The sequence below is a fragment of the Gallus gallus genome, chromosome 1, assembly GCF_016699485.2.
Source record: "Gallus gallus isolate bGalGal1 chromosome 1, bGalGal1.mat.broiler.GRCg7b, whole genome shotgun sequence".
In the NCBI taxonomy this organism is placed as follows: Eukaryota; Metazoa; Chordata; class Aves; order Galliformes; family Phasianidae; genus Gallus; species Gallus gallus.
In genome coordinates this window covers 59,220,378-59,240,623 of record NC_052532.1, presented here as the reverse complement: position 1 = coordinate 59,240,623, position 20,246 = coordinate 59,220,378, and the positions used below count along the sequence as shown (strand labels likewise).

The window sequence follows — 20,246 nt, the reverse complement described above, 5'->3', positions numbered from 1 at the left end:
TAGAAACTTGTCAACCAGATGTGAGCGGTATTGCACTACCAAATCCTAATTTAGTGCACGGAGAAAGATGAGGTCTTGTAATGAGATTTGGAGGCGGTATGTTTTTTTAATATTTTCTCCGAAAGGTCGTCTCCAGAGCCAGGCAAGCTGCTTGTGCTTCTGGAGGCATTATGAAAGGGGAGAGTGGTCCTTGTTTTACCGAATTCTCTGAGTTGTCTGACTTTGGTTGGCTTACGCTCGTTCTGCCATAGATTTCCTTCGCTCCCTTGCATAATCACTCCCTTGCAAGGCCCAAGACGTGTATGTGCGTGCAAGTGGAGAAATGAGCATCATGTGGGACTGGGGCCACCAGGTACTGAGATCTCATCGTGTATCTTGAGTTCTTAGTGACTGGTCTTGGCAAAGGGTCTTCTGTATGTGTTAGGAGCGAAGGGCGGGTTTGGTAGCGTTCCTCACCGTTTTGTTTCGTTCCTCATAAGCGTTAGGTAAAAATCCTGATTTTCGTAGTGAAACGTGAAGGCTTCCTTTTAGAAAGGGAAGCTCTGTCATCCGATGCTGTGAGAGCTGTAGCTTGCAGGCTCAGCACTCCCTTGGTGGCTGCTGACCGGAGCCTTGTCCTGCCCGTGCTGCTGCTCCCCTGCTCTTCAGGAGCGCAGCCATTGCGGGAGGAAGGCAGCCTTTCTGTGCCACGGAAACTGCTGTGGTGAAATGTAATGGTGGATCTGGACTATTGTCGCTTTCTTGTATAGGGGCAGCACATGGTAGCCTGATCTGCTGCACGGGCAGAAGTAGATATCGTAGAATCTGGTCGTATCGTAGGACGGTTTGGGTTGGAAGGGATCTGAAAGCCCACCCAGCCCCAACCCCGTGCCGTGGGCAGGGCTGCCACCCAGCAGCTCAGGCTGCCCAGGGCCCTGTGCATCCTGGCCCTGAGCACGTCCAGGGGTGGGGCAGCCACAGCTTCTCTGGGCAGCTGTGCCAGGGCCTGACCTCCGTCTTGGTAAAGGATTTCCTCGCTCGTGACCTCTAATCTGAGTCACCCCTCCTTCAGGTTAAAACCATTCCGCCTTGTCCTGTTGCTGTCAGCTCATGTAAAAAGTCATTCCCCATCGTTCCCAGAGAATGGGGGCATGGGCCGCCTTCTTCTGTTTAAAGGAGGTTGCTGTAGGTACCTGTGGTGTGACGGCAGTGCTACTCAGCAGAGTGCCAGTCCGCCATCTTAGACAACTTGGGATGTTAGATGAGTGCTTCTCCTTAGGAGCAGATCTGGTGCTCTAGATGTGAAGAGCATCAACCAAGCTCCTTTCCTACTTCCTTTTTTTCTCACTTTGGTTGAGTAGATAAACAGAATTGTTTGCTTGTTTGTTTGTTTGTTTTTAGCTCAATACGAAATGAATTGAACTCCTCGTGGATTACATTGGGAACAATTTACAGCAATCTCATGCTTTGATTATCCCTTTTGGTGTGAAGCAGGCAACCTGTGGTTCCTTTGCCATGATAATCAGTACCACGCATGATATGAGCTGTTCTAGAGGCATGAGCTTATCCAGCGCTCGGAGGGAACACCCAACCTGCAGTGGCATTGTGTGAAACAGGTGTGCGTATAGCTGTGACTCCATTTTCAGTTTTATGCTTTGGTGGCGCTCTTTAGAAAAATATTCCTAGTAAATGTACTTAAGAAGAGCTGTTTTGTTAGTTGTATCGGTTAACTGTGTTGTATATTTGATATGTGGCCTGAGACAAAAGCTCTTCCCTCAGCGTGTCCCAGGCACGCCAAAGGTTGGATGGCCACACGCAAAAGCGTGTCCCTGAGTGCCCCGTGGACACTCTTTTGAATACCTCCAGGGAGCAGCAGTGTGCACGTGGCAGTAGCAGCTGTGTTTTGGTTAAGAACGAGACTTTCTCAGTGGCGTATTCTTTTTTTGAAATGTATATATTTGTTATTTTAAAAGGGAGCGTAAGCCCCGCTAGAGGCGCCGTGGGGGCGGCCTCTTGCAGGGCTGGGGAGCACGTTGGGTGCTGCTGGCCCTCCTCTTCGTGGGGCGCCGGGGCCCCCCAGCAGAGCGCTTCCTGCCCCGGCCTGGAGCTGAGCAGCTGCAGCGCTGGGCACTGGGCCCTGCTGCCTCCTGCCCCTGCTCGTCACGGGGCTGCTGCTGCTCCCTGGGGCTGGGGGCGGCGGGGAGCTGAGCGGCACCCCCGTGAAGGGCTCTGCTGGATGTGCCGGGGATCTCCTCGGCACTGGGACCCTCAGAGCTGCTGGGGGCGAGGGTTGTCTGTGGGGAGGAAGCCGTGGGGCTGTCCTCCTGCCCCCCGGCAGTGCTCTCGTCCTCGAGGCCCCACATCCTGCGCACCTCCCGGCCACAGAGGCTGACGATGGTGTCAGTGAGCCAGTTGATGATTGGCGTGGCGATGGGTCCCACGCTGGGCTCTATGCACCGGGCCATGGCATCCCTGTCCAGCCCCAGCTGACACAGGCAGCACAGGAACAGGCTCTCGGTGGACCTGACCTGCCACCACGGGATCCCATGGATGGCGGAGAGCTTCTGGTGCAGGCCGGGCAGCACGGGGTCGAGGATGTGGCGTCGCTCCCTGAACGCTGCCGCCCACTCCTGCGGCAGGAGGCCGCCCACTCTCACGCTCCTCTGTGGCCCTGCAGCCCTCTGCTGTGGCGGCAGCGGCCCAGAGGATGGAGCGTGTGCCGCAGTGCCGCTGGGGCGGGTGGTGCTGCCGTGGTGGAATTGGGCAGGGAGCGGCACTGCGGGTGGGGAGACGACGCACTCGACGTGATGTTCATCTCCCCACACGGAGACCTTGATGGTCCTCATGGCTGTCCTGCAGAGCGGGCAGCTGGTTTTCAGCATGGCCCACCGCTGGATGCAGCCGAGGCAGAACTGATGGTTGCACGGTGTTGCATACGCCACGTCCCGTCGTGCCTCACGGCAGACAGGACACGTCCATGCCTCTGCTGCGGCCATGGTCTTCTGGCTGCTGCAGGTGAGGAGAGCGTTGGGTGACAAACTGCCCTCCTTCACGGTTGCCGCAGCACTGGTGTCACGCACTGCAAGAGGAAGAGAGGAAGAGAGGTCACGGTCACTCGTGGTCCCAGGGCATAGTGAAGAAAAGCCCCATGTACTCAGCAGGAAGCCCTCCTGTCCTCACAGCTGGGCGGTCTTGTGCTCCGCCACCAGCACGGGACCAGGCACCCCAGGGACGTGTCCTTGCACCGCTCACCTCCGCTGCCGCGGGTACGTCCTGCGGGGCCCTGGCTGCCTGCACTGGGCAGGGCCAGGGAAACAGAAGCAGTGCTGTGAGGACGGGCACTGGGAACTGCCGGAAGCAGCCACAGGCACGGTCCAGCACAGCCAAATTCTTGCTCGCCTTCCAAACCGCACAGAGCTGCTCAGCAGGAAGCCAGGAACGAGCCAGACTGAGCCAGGCTCTGCTAGCGCCCCAATAGGAGCAGTGAAGGCCACGCAGTCACAATCTGTTGCCCGGTGATGTCGTAGCCTGCTTGCTTGGTGACGTCATTGGGGTTGGAAAAGACCTCTAAGACCTCCTCCTCAAGTCCAGCTATTAACTGAACTCTGCCAGGCCTACCGCTAAAGCAGATGCGTCAACCCATGGCCTGGACGGCGTGTAACGTGGCCCCGCTTGGCTACTAACTTTTGATGTCCTTGTGTGACTTTTAGTGATGTTTTTCATGAGTGAAACGCTCAAATGTCTTAATAAAAAATAAGCATGAAAAGCAAGTCCTGTTTCCTACATACGTGAAGTGTATTCTTTATTTTATATGCGGCCTGTGGCAATTCCTCTTTGCTCTGTATGTCCCAGGCAAGCCAGACTGTGAAGTATGGTAGAAACTTGTCAACCAGATGTGAGCGGTATTGCACTACCAAATCCTAATTTAGTGCACGGAGAAAGATGAGGTCTTGTAATGAGATTTGGAGGCGGTATGTTTTTTTAATATTTTCTCCGAAAGGTCGTCTCCAGAGCCAGGCAAGCTGCTTGTGCTTCTGGAGGCATTATGAAAGGGGAGAGTGGTCCTTGTTTTACCGAATTCTCTGAGTTGTCTGACTTTGGTTGGCTTACGCTCGTTCTGCCATAGATTTCCTTCGCTCCCTTGCATAATCACTCCCTTGCAAGGCCCAAGACGTGTATGTGCGTGCAAGTGGAGAAATGAGCATCATGTGGGACTGGGGCCACCAGGTACTGAGATCTCATCGTGTATCTTGAGTTCTTAGTGACTGGTCTTGGCAAAGGGTCTTCTGTATGTGTTAGGAGCGAAGGGCGGGTTTGGTAGCGTTCCTCACCGTTTTGTTTCGTTCCTCATAAGCGTTAGGTAAAAATCCTGATTTTCGTAGTGAAACGTGAAGGCTTCCTTTTAGAAAGGGAAGCTCTGTCATCCGATGCTGTGAGAGCTGTAGCTTGCAGGCTCAGCACTCCCTTGGTGGCTGCTGACCGGAGCCTTGTCCTGCCCGTGCTGCTGCTCCCCTGCTCTTCAGGAGCGCAGCCATTGCGGGAGGAAGGCAGCCTTTCTGTGCCACGGAAACTGCTGTGGTGAAATGTAATGGTGGATCTGGACTATTGTCGCTTTCTTGTATAGGGGCAGCACATGGTAGCCTGATCTGCTGCACGGGCAGAAGTAGATATCGTAGAATCTGGTCGTATCGTAGGACGGTTTGGGTTGGAAGGGATCTGAAAGCCCACCCAGCCCCAACCCCGTGCCGTGGGCAGGGCTGCCACCCAGCAGCTCAGGCTGCCCAGGGCCCTGTGCATCCTGGCCCTGAGCACGTCCAGGGGTGGGGCAGCCACAGCTTCTCTGGGCAGCTGTGCCAGGGCCTGACCTCCGTCTTGGTAAAGGATTTCCTCGCTCGTGACCTCTAATCTGAGTCACCCCTCCTTCAGGTTAAAACCATTCCGCCTTGTCCTGTTGCTGTCAGCTCATGTAAAAAGTCATTCCCCATCGTTCCCAGAGAATGGGGGCATGGGCCGCCTTCTTCTGTTTAAAGGAGGTTGCTGTAGGTACCTGTGGTGTGACTGCAGTGCTACTCAGCAGAGTGCCAGTCCGCCATCTTAGACAACTTGGGATGTTAGATGAGTGCTTCTCCTTAGGAGCAGATCTGGTGCTCTAGATGTGAAGAGCATCAACCAAGCTCCTTTCCTACTTCCTTTTTTTCTCACTTTGGTTGAGTAGATAAACAGAATTGTTTGCTTGTTTGTTTGTTTGTTTTTAGCTCAATACGAAATGAATTGAACTCCTCGTGGATTACATTGGGAACAATTTACAGCAATCTCATGCTTTGATTATCCCTTTTGGTGTGAAGCAGGCAACCTGTGGTTCCTTTGCCATGATAATCAGTACCACGCATGATATGAGCTGTTCTAGAGGCATGAGCTTATCCAGCGCTCGGAGGGAACACCCAACCTGCAGTGGCATTGTGTGAAACAGGTGTGCGTATAGCTGTGACTCCATTTTCAGTTTTATGCTTTGGTGGCGCTCTTTAGAAAAATATTCCTAGTAAATGTACTTAAGAAGAGCTGTTTTGTTAGTTGTATCGGTTAACTGTGTTGTATATTTGATATGTGGCCTGAGACAAAAGCTCTTCCCTCAGCGTGTCCCAGGCACGCCAAAGGTTGGATGGCCACACGCAAAAGCGTGTCCCTGAGTGCCCCGTGGACACTCTTTTGAATACCTCCAGGGAGCAGCAGTGTGCACGTGGCAGTAGCAGCTGTGTTTTGGTTAAGAACGAGACTTTCTCAGTGGCGTATTCTTTTTTTGAAATGTATATATTTGTTATTTTAAAAGGGAGCGTAAGCCCCGCTAGAGGCGCCGTGGGGGCGGCCTCTTGCAGGGCTGGGGAGCACGTTGGGTGCTGCTGGCCCTCCTCTTCGTGGGGCGCCGGGGCCCCCCAGCAGAGCGCTTCCTGCCCCGGCCTGGAGCTGAGCAGCTGCAGCGCTGGGCACTGGGCCCTGCTGCCTCCTGCCCCTGCTCGTCACGGGGCTGCTGCTGCTCCCTGGGGCTGGGGGCGGCGGGGAGCTGAGCGGCACCCCCGTGAAGGGCTCTGCTGGATGTGCCGGGGATCTCCTCGGCACTGGGACCCTCAGAGCTGCTGGGGGCGAGGGTTGTCTGTGGGGAGGAAGCCGTGGGGCTGTCCTCCTGCCCCCCGGCAGTGCTCTCGTCCTCGAGGCCCCACATCCTGCGCACCTCCCGGCCACAGAGGCTGACGATGGTGTCAGTGAGCCAGTTGATGATTGGCGTGGCGATGGGTCCCACGCTGGGCTCTATGCACCGGGCCATGGCATCCCTGTCCAGCCCCAGCTGACACAGGCAGCACAGGAACAGGCTCTCGGTGGACCTGACCTGCCACCACGGGATCCCATGGATGGCGGAGAGCTTCTGGTGCAGGCCGGGCAGCACGGGGTCGAGGATGTGGCGTCGCTCCCTGAACGCTGCCGCCCACTCCTGCGGCAGGAGGCCGCCCACTCTCACGCTCCTCTGTGGCCCTGCAGCCCTCTGCTGTGGCGGCAGCGGCCCAGAGGATGGAGCGTGTGCCGCAGTGCCGCTGGGGCGGGTGGTGCTGCCGTGGTGGAATTGGGCAGGGAGCGGCACTGCGGGTGGGGAGACGACGCACTCGACGTGATGTTCATCTCCCCACACGGAGACCTTGATGGTCCTCATGGCTGTCCTGCAGAGCGGGCAGCTGGTTTTCAGCATGGCCCACCGCTGGATGCAGCCGAGGCAGAACTGATGGTTGCACGGTGTTGCATACGCCACGTCCCGTCGTGCCTCACGGCAGACAGGACACGTCCATGCCTCTGCTGCGGCCATGGTCTTCTGGCTGCTGCAGGTGAGGAGAGCGTTGGGTGACAAACTGCCCTCCTTCACGGTTGCCGCAGCACTGGTGTCACGCACTGCAAGAGGAAGAGAGGAAGAGAGGTCACGGTCACTCGTGGTCCCAGGGCATAGTGAAGAAAAGCCCCATGTACTCAGCAGGAAGCCCTCCTGTCCTCACAGCTGGGCGGTCTTGTGCTCCGCCACCAGCACGGGACCAGGCACCCCAGGGACGTGTCCTTGCACCGCTCACCTCCGCTGCCGCGGGTACGTCCTGCGGGGCCCTGGCTGCCTGCACTGGGCAGGGCCAGGGAAACAGAAGCAGTGCTGTGAGGACGGGCACTGGGAACTGCCGGAAGCAGCCACAGGCACGGTCCAGCACAGCCAAATTCTTGCTCGCCTTCCAAACCGCACAGAGCTGCTCAGCAGGAAGCCAGGAACGAGCCAGACTGAGCCAGGCTCTGCTAGCGCCCCAATAGGAGCAGTGAAGGCCACGCAGTCACAATCTGTTGCCCGGTGATGTCGTAGCCTGCTTGCTTGGTGACGTCATTGGGGTTGGAAAAGACCTCTAAGACCTCCTCCTCAAGTCCAGCTATTAACTGAACTCTGCCAGGCCTACCGCTAAAGCAGATGCGTCAACCCATGGCCTGGACGGCGTGTAACGTGGCCCCGCTTGGCTACTAACTTTTGATGTCCTTGTGTGACTTTTAGTGATGTTTTTCATGAGTGAAACGCTCAAATGTCTTAATAAAAAATAAGCATGAAAAGCAAGTCCTGTTTCCTACATACGTGAAGTGTATTCTTTATTTTATATGCGGCCTGTGGCAATTCCTCTTTGCTCTGTATGTCCCAGGCAAGCCAGACTGTGAAGTATGGTAGAAACTTGTCAACCAGATGTGAGCGGTATTGCACTACCAAATCCTAATTTAGTGCACGGAGAAAGATGAGGTCTTGTAATGAGATTTGGAGGCGGTATGTTTTTTTAATATTTTCTCCGAAAGGTCGTCTCCAGAGCCAGGCAAGCTGCTTGTGCTTCTGGAGGCATTATGAAAGGGGAGAGTGGTCCTTGTTTTACCGAATTCTCTGAGTTGTCTGACTTTGGTTGGCTTACGCTCGTTCTGCCATAGATTTCCTTCGCTCCCTTGCATAATCACTCCCTTGCAAGGCCCAAGACGTGTATGTGCGTGCAAGTGGAGAAATGAGCATCATGTGGGACTGGGGCCACCAGGTACTGAGATCTCATCGTGTATCTTGAGTTCTTAGTGACTGGTCTTGGCAAAGGGTCTTCTGTATGTGTTAGGAGCGAAGGGCGGGTTTGGTAGCGTTCCTCACCGTTTTGTTTCGTTCCTCATAAGCGTTAGGTAAAAATCCTGATTTTCGTAGTGAAACGTGAAGGCTTCCTTTTAGAAAGGGAAGCTCTGTCATCCGATGCTGTGAGAGCTGTAGCTTGCAGGCTCAGCACTCCCTTGGTGGCTGCTGACCGGAGCCTTGTCCTGCCCGTGCTGCTGCTCCCCTGCTCTTCAGGAGCGCAGCCATTGCGGGAGGAAGGCAGCCTTTCTGTGCCACGGAAACTGCTGTGGTGAAATGTAATGGTGGATCTGGACTATTGTCGCTTTCTTGTATAGGGGCAGCACATGGTAGCCTGATCTGCTGCACGGGCAGAAGTAGATATCGTAGAATCTGGTCGTATCGTAGGACGGTTTGGGTTGGAAGGGATCTGAAAGCCCACCCAGCCCCAACCCCGTGCCGTGGGCAGGGCTGCCACCCAGCAGCTCAGGCTGCCCAGGGCCCTGTGCATCCTGGCCCTGAGCACGTCCAGGGGTGGGGCAGCCACAGCTTCTCTGGGCAGCTGTGCCAGGGCCTGACCTCCGTCTTGGTAAAGGATTTCCTCGCTCGTGACCTCTAATCTGAGTCACCCCTCCTTCAGGTTAAAACCATTCCGCCTTGTCCTGTTGCTGTCAGCTCATGTAAAAAGTCATTCCCCATCGTTCCCAGAGAATGGGGGCATGGGCCGCCTTCTTCTGTTTAAAGGAGGTTGCTGTAGGTACCTGTGGTGTGACGGCAGTGCTACTCAGCAGAGTGCCAGTCCGCCATCTTAGACAACTTGGGATGTTAGATGAGTGCTTCTCCTTAGGAGCAGATCTGGTGCTCTAGATGTGAAGAGCATCAACCAAGCTCCTTTCCTACTTCCTTTTTTTCTCACTTTGGTTGAGTAGATAAACAGAATTGTTTGCTTGTTTGTTTGTTTGTTTTTAGCTCAATACGAAATGAATTGAACTCCTCGTGGATTACATTGGGAACAATTTACAGCAATCTCATGCTTTGATTATCCCTTTTGGTGTGAAGCAGGCAACCTGTGGTTCCTTTGCCATGATAATCAGTACCACGCATGATATGAGCTGTTCTAGAGGCATGAGCTTATCCAGCGCTCGGAGGGAACACCCAACCTGCAGTGGCATTGTGTGAAACAGGTGTGCGTATAGCTGTGACTCCATTTTCAGTTTTATGCTTTGGTGGCGCTCTTTAGAAAAATATTCCTAGTAAATGTACTTAAGAAGAGCTGTTTTGTTAGTTGTATCGGTTAACTGTGTTGTATATTTGATATGTGGCCTGAGACAAAAGCTCTTCCCTCAGCGTGTCCCAGGCACGCCAAAGGTTGGATGGCCACACGCAAAAGCGTGTCCCTGAGTACCCCGTGGACACTCTTTTGAATACCTCCAGGGAGCAGCAGTGTGCACGTGGCAGTAGCAGCTGTGTTTTGGTTAAGAACGAGACTTTCTCAGTGGCGTATTCTTTTTTTGAAATGTATATATTTGTTATTTTAAAAGGGAGCGTAAGCCCCGCTAGAGGCGCCGTGGGGGCGGCCTCTTGCAGGGCTGGGGAGCACGTTGGGTGCTGCTGGCCCTCCTCTTCGTGGGGCGCCGGGGCCCCCCAGCAGAGTGCTTCCTGCCCCGGCCTGGAGCTGAGCAGCTGCAGCGCTGGGCACTGGGCCCTGCTGCCTCCTGCCCCTGCTCGTCACGGGGCTGCTGCTGCTCCCTGGGGCTGGGGGCGGCGGGGAGCTGAGCGGCACCCCCGTGAAGGGCTCTGCTGGATGTGCCGGGGATCTCCTCGGCACTGGGACCCTCAGAGCTGCTGGGGGCGAGGGTTGTCTGTGGGGAGGAAGCCGTGGGGCTGTCCTCCTGCCCCCCGGCAGTGCTCTCGTCCTCGAGGCCCCACATCCTGCGCACCTCCCGGCCACAGAGGCTGACGATGGTGTCAGTGAGCCAGTTGATGATTGGCGTGGCGATGGGTCCCACGCTGGGCTCTATGCACCGGGCCATGGCATCCCTGTCCAGCCCCAGCTGACACAGGCAGCACAGGAACAGGCTCTCGGTGGACCTGACCTGCCACCACGGGATCCCATGGATGGCGGAGAGCTTCTGGTGCAGGCCGGGCAGCACGGGGTCGAGGATGTGGCGTCGCTCCCTGAACGCTGCCGCCCACTCCTGCGGCAGGAGGCCGCCCACTCTCACGCTCCTCTGTGGCCCTGCAGCCCTCTGCTGTGGCGGCAGCGGCCCAGAGGATGGAGCGTGTGCCGCAGTGCCGCTGGGGCGGGTGGTGCTGCCGTGGTGGAATTGGGCAGGGAGCGGCACTGCGGGTGGGGAGACGACGCACTCGACGTGATGTTCATCTCCCCACACGGAGACCTTGATGGTCCTCATGGCTGTCCTGCAGAGCGGGCAGCTGGTTTTCAGCATGGCCCACCGCTGGATGCAGCCGAGGCAGAACTGATGGTTGCACGGTGTTGCATACGCCACGTCCCGTCGTGCCTCACGGCAGACAGGACACGTCCATGCCTCTGCTGCGGCCATGGTCTTCTGGCTGCTGCAGGTGAGGAGAGCGTTGGGTGACAAACTGCCCTCCTTCACGGTTGCCGCAGCACTGGTGTCACGCACTGCAAGAGGAAGAGAGGAAGAGAGGTCACGGTCACTCGTGGTCCCAGGGCATAGTGAAGAAAAGCCCCATGTACTCAGCAGGAAGCCCTCCTGTCCTCACAGCTGGGCGGTCTTGTGCTCCGCCACCAGCACGGGACCAGGCACCCCAGGGACGTGTCCTTGCACCGCTCACCTCCGCTGCCGCGGGTACGTCCTGCGGGGCCCTGGCTGCCTGCACTGGGCAGGGCCAGGGAAACAGAAGCAGTGCTGTGAGGACGGGCACTGGGAACTGCCGGAAGCAGCCACAGGCACGGTCCAGCACAGCCAAATTCTTGCTCGCCTTCCAAACCGCACAGAGCTGCTCAGCAGGAAGCCAGGAACGAGCCAGACTGAGCCAGGCTCTGCTAGCGCCCCAATAGGAGCAGTGAAGGCCACGCAGTCACAATCTGTTGCCCGGTGATGTCGTAGCCTGCTTGCTTGGTGACGTCATTGGGGTTGGAAAAGACCTCTAAGACCTCCTCCTCAAGTCCAGCTATTAACTGAACTCTGCCAGGCCTACCGCTAAAGCAGATGCGTCAACCCATGGCCTGGACGGCGTGTAACGTGGCCCCGCTTGGCTACTAACTTTTGATGTCCTTGTGTGACTTTTAGTGATGTTTTTCATGAGTGAAACGCTCAAATGTCTTAATAAAAAATAAGCATGAAAAGCAAGTCCTGTTTCCTACATACGTGAAGTGTATTCTTTATTTTATATGCGGCCTGTGGCAATTCCTCTTTGCTCTGTATGTCCCAGGCAAGCCAGACTGTGAAGTATGGTAGAAACTTGTCAACCAGATGTGAGCGGTATTGCACTACCAAATCCTAATTTAGTGCACGGAGAAAGATGAGGTCTTGTAATGAGATTTGGAGGCGGTATGTTTTTTTAATATTTTCTCCGAAAGGTCGTCTCCAGAGCCAGGCAAGCTGCTTGTGCTTCTGGAGGCATTATGAAAGGGGAGAGTGGTCCTTGTTTTACCGAATTCTCTGAGTTGTCTGACTTTGGTTGGCTTACGCTCGTTCTGCCATAGATTTCCTTCGCTCCCTTGCATAATCACTCCCTTGCAAGGCCCAAGACGTGTATGTGCGTGCAAGTGGAGAAATGAGCATCATGTGGGACTGGGGCCACCAGGTACTGAGATCTCATCGTGTATCTTGAGTTCTTAGTGACTGGTCTTGGCAAAGGGTCTTCTGTATGTGTTAGGAGCGAAGGGCGGGTTTGGTAGCGTTCCTCACCGTTTTGTTTCGTTCCTCATAAGCGTTAGGTAAAAATCCTGATTTTCGTAGTGAAACGTGAAGGCTTCCTTTTAGAAAGGGAAGCTCTGTCATCCGATGCTGTGAGAGCTGTAGCTTGCAGGCTCAGCACTCCCTTGGTGGCTGCTGACCGGAGCCTTGTCCTGCCCGTGCTGCTGCTCCCCTGCTCTTCAGGAGCGCAGCCATTGCGGGAGGAAGGCAGCCTTTCTGTGCCACGGAAACTGCTGTGGTGAAATGTAATGGTGGATCTGGACTATTGTCGCTTTCTTGTATAGGGGCAGCACATGGTAGCCTGATCTGCTGCACGGGCAGAAGTAGATATCGTAGAATCTGGTCGTATCGTAGGACGGTTTGGGTTGGAAGGGATCTGAAAGCCCACCCAGCCCCAACCCCGTGCCGTGGGCAGGGCTGCCACCCAGCAGCTCAGGCTGCCCAGGGCCCTGTGCATCCTGGCCCTGAGCACGTCCAGGGGTGGGGCAGCCACAGCTTCTCTGGGCAGCTGTGCCAGGGCCTGACCTCCGTCTTGGTAAAGGATTTCCTCGCTCGTGACCTCTAATCTGAGTCACCCCTCCTTCAGGTTAAAACCATTCCGCCTTGTCCTGTTGCTGTCAGCTCATGTAAAAAGTCATTCCCCATCGTTCCCAGAGAATGGGGGCATGGGCCGCCTTCTTCTGTTTAAAGGAGGTTGCTGTAGGTACCTGTGGTGTGACGGCAGTGCTACTCAGCAGAGTGCCAGTCCGCCATCTTAGACAACTTGGGATGTTAGATGAGTGCTTCTCCTTAGGAGCAGATCTGGTGCTCTAGATGTGAAGAGCATCAACCAAGCTCCTTTCCTACTTCCTTTTTTTCTCACTTTGGTTGAGTAGATAAACAGAATTGTTTGCTTGTTTGTTTGTTTGTTTTTAGCTCAATACGAAATGAATTGAACTCCTCGTGGATTACATTGGGAACAATTTACAGCAATCTCATGCTTTGATTATCCCTTTTGGTGTGAAGCAGGCAACCTGTGGTTCCTTTGCCATGATAATCAGTACCACGCATGATATGAGCTGTTCTAGAGGCATGAGCTTATCCAGCGCTCGGAGGGAACACCCAACCTGCAGTGGCATTGTGTGAAACAGGTGTGCGTATAGCTGTGACTCCATTTTCAGTTTTATGCTTTGGTGGCGCTCTTTAGAAAAATATTCCTAGTAAATGTACTTAAGAAGAGCTGTTTTGTTAGTTGTATCGGTTAACTGTGTTGTATATTTGATATGTGGCCTGAGACAAAAGCTCTTCCCTCAGCGTGTCCCAGGCACGCCAAAGGTTGGATGGCCACACGCAAAAGCGTGTCCCTGAGTGCCCCGTGGACACTCTTTTGAATACCTCCAGGGAGCAGCAGTGTGCACGTGGCAGTAGCAGCTGTGTTTTGGTTAAGAACGAGACTTTCTCAGTGGCGTATTCTTTTTTTGAAATGTATATATTTGTTATTTTAAAAGGGAGCGTAAGCCCCGCTAGAGGCGCCGTGGGGGCGGCCTCTTGCAGGGCTGGGGAGCACGTTGGGTGCTGCTGGCCCTCCTCTTCGTGGGGCGCCGGGGCCCCCCAGCAGAGCGCTTCCTGCCCCGGCCTGGAGCTGAGCAGCTGCAGCGCTGGGCACTGGGCCCTGCTGCCTCCTGCCCCTGCTCGTCACGGGGCTGCTGCTGCTCCCTGGGGCTGGGGGCGGCGGGGAGCTGAGCGGCACCCCCGTGAAGGGCTCTGCTGGATGTGCCGGGGATCTCCTCGGCACTGGGACCCTCAGAGCTGCTGGGGGCGAGGGTTGTCTGTGGGGAGGAAGCCGTGGGGCTGTCCTCCTGCCCCCCGGCAGTGCTCTCGTCCTCGAGGCCCCACATCCTGCGCACCTCCCGGCCACAGAGGCTGACGATGGTGTCAGTGAGCCAGTTGATGATTGGCGTGGCGATGGGTCCCACGCTGGGCTCTATGCACCGGGCCATGGCATCCCTGTCCAGCCCCAGCTGACACAGGCAGCACAGGAACAGGCTCTCGGTGGACCTGACCTGCCACCACGGGATCCCATGGATGGCGGAGAGCTTCTGGTGCAGGCCGGGCAGCACGGGGTCGAGGATGTGGCGTCGCTCCCTGAACGCTGCCGCCCACTCCTGCGGCAGGAGGCCGCCCACTCTCACGCTCCTCTGTGGCCCTGCAGCCCTCTGCTGTGGCGGCAGCGGCCCAGAGGATGGAGCGTGTGCCGCAGTGCCGCTGGGGCGGGTGGTGCTGCCGTGGTGGAATTGGGCAGGGAGCGGCACTGCGGGTGGGGAGACGACGCACTCGACGTGATGTTCATCTCCCCACACGGAGACCTTGATGGTCCTCATGGCTGTCCTGCAGAGCGGGCAGCTGGTTTTCAGCATGGCCCACCGCTGGATGCAGCCGAGGCAGAACTGATGGTTGCACGGTGTTGCATACGCCACGTCCCGTCGTGCCTCACGGCAGACAGGACACGTCCATGCCTCTGCTGCGGCCATGGTCTTCTGGCTGCTGCAGGTGAGGAGAGCGTTGGGTGACAAACTGCCCTCCTTCACGGTTGCCGCAGCACTGGTGTCACGCACTGCAAGAGGAAGAGAGGAAGAGAGGTCACGGTCACTCGTGGTCCCAGGGCATAGTGAAGAAAAGCCCCATGTACTCAGCAGGAAGCCCTCCTGTCCTCACAGCTGGGCGGTCTTGTGCTCCGCCACCAGCACGGGACCAGGCACCCCAGGGACGTGTCCTTGCACCGCTCACCTCCGCTGCCGCGGGTACGTCCTGCGGGGCCCTGGCTGCCTGCACTGGGCAGGGCCAGGGAAACAGAAGCAGTGCTGTGAGGACGGGCACTGGGAACTGCCGGAAGCAGCCACAGGCACGGTCCAGCACAGCCAAATTCTTGCTCGCCTTCCAAACCGCACAGAGCTGCTCAGCAGGAAGCCAGGAACGAGCCAGACTGAGCCAGGCTCTGCTAGCGCCCCAATAGGAGCAGTGAAGGCCACGCAGTCACAATCTGTTGCCCGGTGATGTCGTAGCCTGCTTGCTTGGTGACGTCATTAGGGTTGGAAAAGACCTCTAAGACCTCCTCCTCAAGTCCAGCTATTAACTGAACTCTGCCAGGCCTACCGCTAAAGCAGATGCGTCAACCCATGGCCTGGACGGCGTGTAACGTGGCCCCGCTTGGCTTCTAACTTTTGATGTCCTTGTGTGACTTTTAGTGATGTTTTTCATGAGTGAAACTCTCAAATGTCTTAATAAAAAATAAGCATGAAAAGCAAGTGCTGTTTCTTACATACGTGAAGTGTATTCTTTATTTTATATGCGGCCTGTGGCAATTCCTCTTTGCTCTGTATGTCCCTGACAAGATTATCCAGTGCTGGAGGGGTCACCCAACCTGCAGTGGCATTGTGTGCGATAGTTGTATGTGTTGCTCCCATCTCTGGTAATGGATATGCATTCTTCTGCATGGTAATTCTCAACCTGGCAGCAGTTCAGTGAAGCATACTTTTGAAAGGAACTGAGAGTATTTTAGTTCTGGTTTCTTGTTCTGGAGGGCATGTTTTTATTTAGAGGTTTTTGCATTGTAAATTTTTGGGACCTTTCCCTAATGCCTGTATTAGCAGTAATGTCTGAATATTCTTTCATCCTCTTTAGACTCGTAGTTTAGAAATAATTTTTCTCAAAGCTACCATGGTCTCACAGCAGCTTATGTACTTCAGATCCTGTATCTAGAACACGCATCTCTTCTTTTGCACTCAGTTTTCTGGTCTGGTTGTTCTAAGTCTAACTGTGGTTGCCACATGCTCATGTTCGGAGACAGCATGTGGGTAACGTATTTCCCGGTCTTCAGTTTACTATTTTGCTCTGCAGGAGAATGGTGCTCCTAAAATTAGGAGGTTGGTCATAAGTTACCCCGCTAGTGGGTGATGGCTTCATGAAAAGCTTTTTGTTAGAGATGCACTCATCTGCTGCCTTTTCACATCTTTTGTGCAGGGTGTGTTTCCAGGAATCCAAGTTAAGAATCATTCATAATTTTTAATATGTCTTCCAACACTTCGGTCCAATGCCCTGGAGAGTGTGGAACATAAAATCTTTCTGTATGCTAAGTGTGATCACTTCATTCTGAAAACAGCAAGTATTGCCATGGTGTCTCAAAAAAAGATCTGGACATTGACTCTGCTTATTTTCGGTGTTTTTTGCCCTGAGAATCCTGACTCCTCAGTTCTTTTGACAGATGGCACTGGTTTTTAATATGAAGAATGTCATCCTTTCACTCTGACTTTTCCAAAATCCAGGATCTTCTGTGGCCTGGGCCAGTATAGAATCTTAGGATAAGCCAGTGTAGTGTTCTTGCCTTTGTTACAAGCACAGTCAGTTGGGATGATCCCTGAGAACTTCTGCTGCCTGGATCATAACATGCTGTGAAAGGTAGCAGAACTGTCCAGTCTAGGAAGTACTGGCATTGTATGGTGCCTCGCTCCAATTTATCAAAGGGAGAGGAGGTTCTTTGGTGTGTGTATACCCAGCATGTAATTAAGAAACAATGGCTCAAATGTTGGTCCGACCAGTTTATTACAAATCCTAGTTGTTCAGGGAGATGGGGAAGGGGAGGAGGGTGATGGAAAAGATCGGAAATAGAAACAAGGTGTCCTTATCGGAGGGAGATAGTCACCACCATGGTCCAATGTGGTTCGTAGTTCAGTCATTGATCTTCAGTAGTGGTGGGTCGTTGGGAGTTGTTGTTCTGTTGACAACGGTGTCCACGGCAATGACGATGACTGCAATGGCAGTACAAACTTATTTATAAGTCCAAAGTGGTTGAGTCAGCTCTCTTTTGAGTGACGACTCGAACCCGAAGTAGTTGAGTCAGCTCTCCTTGGAGTGGCAGCTACTGACTCTGGGATCTCAGCAGAAACTCCTTTGTTATCATCTTCCGGGCCTTGCCAGCAGATATGAGGGAGCAGGGATGCCCATCTGCATCCTGTTTTTCACAGGGCACGATGGTATCATTCCCGTTTTCCCACACCAAGCTGGGGCTATTTAGTCACAGGCCAGATCTTCTGCCAGTAACCACTCCTGAGCATTCTCTTCCGGAGGCAAGCAGCTCTGGAGGAAGGTGCTTTCAAATGTCCACAAAGTGATGTTGATTGTCACACGGTAGCACCCATCATTTGCCTCCTCCATAAATCAGTTAGAGTCTTATCACAAGAAATACCTCAGGAAGCAAGCTTTGAGACAGAAGACAAAGAAGGGTTCTCACATATGCTTGGTGGAAAGTATTAAATTAAGTGATCATTAAGTGCTATTAAATGTCACCCCGTTTAACATCGTGATTGTAGCAAATTCTGTTGAATCATTGTATTAAATCGACTTTTGATTAAGTGGGGTCAAATGCTGTTAAGTATCGTACAGTAAAATCTTGTGGTTTGCTGTGAAATTTCTGCCAAATCAAACTTGTGTGAAAAACCTATTAATGACACCTTTCTCTGGCGTATTTCACTGAATGAAAAGCAAAGTCCCTGCGTTGTTTCCAAACATACCCGTTCTTTGTCACCAGGGCTACTGTCTGCTGTCATTCGAATATTATCTGTGTTTTGTGCTGCATTACCACGGTCAGCAATGAAACGTGGTTATCTTAGTATCAAGTGAAATAGTTTCCTGTCTCCTGTGATTCTCGCTGTGGCTCAGACATTTCACCTTTTGACCCATGGGACTGGTGCCCTAGTAAATATTCTGCTATGCCAGCAGGGCTGTCTGATTTGTTTGCTGTATTTCTGAGCAGACAAATATTTTAAGCATTTATTGCTTCTTTTACTTTCCCCGTGATTTTTATTTTTATTTGGTATCTCTGCTTAATAAACCTGGGATGTGTAATAAGTTACAGTATGCCATTTAAATATACAGAAGGACTTTTAATGTCAACAGTTTGAATATTTCCTATTGTACCACATATTTGTCTCTTCTATTTCTTTATTTCTTCAGGTTGTTGGTGCTTGTATTCAGCCAGGCATCAGTTTAAGCAATGGGCCTTACTGCAGCCATGGCTGTGATGACCTTCTAGATGTTTGCCTTCCTTCCTTTTCTTTACCATTCCTTGATCTTTATGGGAGTAGGTTCAATATGTATCTGTCCTTCTGAGCTGCGAGATGGCATGCTGCATGTGGCTGGCCCAGCTGAGCTGCAGTGCTGCTCCTGCTAAACAGGCCTTCATAGAATTGCTTGGAGCGTGTTAGCAAAAATGGATTGAATAGCCCTGAAATGAACCAACGAGCTGCTATTTTCAAAGCAGCCTATGGGGTTGGGCTAGTTTTATACATCAAACATCCATCTCCATTTCCTGGAGTGTTCTGAATTCGTCAGCGCTGGTATGTGATTGCACGTCTGTGTTGTATAAACATGAGTGTGTGGTCGGCACTGTCTGGGATGAAACCAGGGCACAGGGAGGGTGCAGTGCAGTGCTGACTGAAGTTATGGCAAATAACTGTGGCTTTGTGAACACTGAAAAATATGCAGCTGTGCTTTCCCTTTTGGTACAGGAATTTAAGAATAGGTTTGAGACCACTTACATACTATCATTTTTTTTGTACAGTTGTGACTCCATTTTCAGTTTCCTGATAACAAGGTCAGATATCCCACTAGTTTTATGCTTTGGTTGCTCTCTTTTTAAAAATGCTTTTAGTAAATATATTTTTAAAAAGAAGTTTTGTGAGTCACTTGCATGGCCCAAGACATGTATGTGCGTGCAAGTGGAGAAATGAGCATCATGTGGGACTGGGGGCACCAGGTACTGAGTTCTCATCGTGTATCTTGTTAACTGGTAATGGCACACTGGCTTCTGTATGTGTTAGGAGTGAAGGGCGGGTTTGGTAGCATTCCTCACTGTTTTGTTTCGTTCTTCATAAACGTTCCTCATAATCGTTAGGTGAAAATCCTGAATTTCATAGTTTTCATGTTCTTCTGTTTAAAGGAGGTTGCTTTAGGCACCTGTGGTGTGACTGCAGTGCTACTCAGCAGAGTGCCAGTCCGCCATCTTACACAACTTTGTATGTTAGATGAGTCCACCGTATGACCTGGCAGCACTTCAGTGAATCCTACCTTTGAAAAGACATGAGTGTTTTTTAATTCTTGTTTCTTGTTCCAGAGGACATACCTTTGTGTTGAGCTTTTTCCAACTTAAATTTGTGGTAGCTCATGTAAATGCCTGAAGCAGCAGAAATGTCTGAATATTCTTTCATCCTCTTTAAACTCTGAGTTTAGAAATAATTGTTCTCAAAGCTACCACGGTCCCACAGCAGCTCATGTACTTCAGATCCAGTATCTGGAGCACGCATCTCTTCCCTCACACTCAGTTCTCTGGTCTGCTTGTTCTAAGTCCAACTGTGGTTGCCACATGCTGACGTTAAGTGTGTTGTGTAATCATGCAGAGGGATTCTCATTCATGACCTGTAATGTAGTCAGGAATGGTATGCTGTTGATTTACAGAAGGAATTGGAAGCAATAGAAATATAAGTAATAACATTCAAATTAAGAATTTAAAGTGCTCGTGATAATTAAATGTATTAAAATACAAAAAGCTTATTTGTTCTTAAGGTTTTAGCAGTTAGGAAGGTCTTCTTTTGCTGCCTTGAGTGCTTTGGATCTCAGTTAAGACTGGTCTGTTTACTATGATATTGGCATAGATGTAGCTCCTATCTCAGGAATTTTTGAGGCTGCTGCAGTAAAACTGTTTGAGCGTGCTGGTGTTGCAGGTAATTAAAAATTGAGGTCTGCTTGTGCTTGAAATCAGTTTTCTTAATATTGACTTTTCCAGTTTTTATATGCTCCTCCATCTCTAAATAATTAGAATTACTGCAGTTAAACAGTAATGGTCTCGCTTTTGATCATTTTCATTTTTTTAGGATGGTCTTGCAGATACTTAACAAAATGCGCAGTCTCAGTCATAGCTCTTTCTACCGTAGGCCCATAAGAGCTCTTTGTATATTCTTCCTTCCACCATCTGGAATGATCATCATGTGAGTGACCTTGCTCATTTTCTACTTGAAGCTTAAAATTAGGTGTTGCTCAGGATCTTGCCCGAGACAAGTTTTGAATATCTCCAAAAATAGAATGATAAAGGTTGGAAAAGACCACTAAGACTACTTCATCCTTCTGTCATCCCATCCCCACCATACCCATTTACCCTGTCCCTCAGTGCTACATCCATGTGTTTCTTG

At 52.5% G+C, this 20,246-nt stretch overlaps 4 protein-coding genes across 14 annotated transcripts in view; 1 reads left to right on the top strand and 3 right to left on the bottom strand.

Moving 5' to 3' along the window:
- The window catches only part of BICD1 (BICD cargo adaptor 1), a 193,494-nt gene that overhangs the window by 79,424 nt on the left and 93,824 nt on the right, over window positions 1-20,246 (top strand). The window lies entirely within an intron of this gene.
- Window positions 1,218-3,512, bottom strand: LOC121109210. The gene is made up of 2 exons (XM_040702609.2): window positions 3,232-3,512; window positions 1,218-3,058 (listed from the first exon to the last, which is right to left on the bottom strand). The coding sequence occupies exon 2, from the start codon at window positions 2,973-2,975 to the stop codon at window positions 1,968-1,970; it is 1,008 nt and encodes a 335-aa protein (XP_040558543.1). The 5' UTR covers window positions 2,976-3,058; window positions 3,232-3,512; the 3' UTR covers window positions 1,218-1,967.
- On the bottom strand, window positions 3,532-7,366 carry LOC121109209. The gene is made up of 2 exons (XM_040702599.2): window positions 7,086-7,366; window positions 3,532-6,912 (listed from the first exon to the last, which is right to left on the bottom strand). Exon 2 carries the CDS (start codon window positions 6,827-6,829, stop codon window positions 5,822-5,824), a length of 1,008 nt encoding a protein of 335 aa, XP_040558533.1. The 5' UTR covers window positions 6,830-6,912; window positions 7,086-7,366; the 3' UTR covers window positions 3,532-5,821.
- On the bottom strand, window positions 12,780-15,075 carry LOC121109212. The gene is made up of 2 exons (XM_040702601.1): window positions 14,794-15,075; window positions 12,780-14,620 (listed from the first exon to the last, which is right to left on the bottom strand). Exon 2 carries the CDS (start codon window positions 14,535-14,537, stop codon window positions 13,530-13,532), a length of 1,008 nt encoding a protein of 335 aa, XP_040558535.1. The 5' UTR covers window positions 14,538-14,620; window positions 14,794-15,075; the 3' UTR covers window positions 12,780-13,529.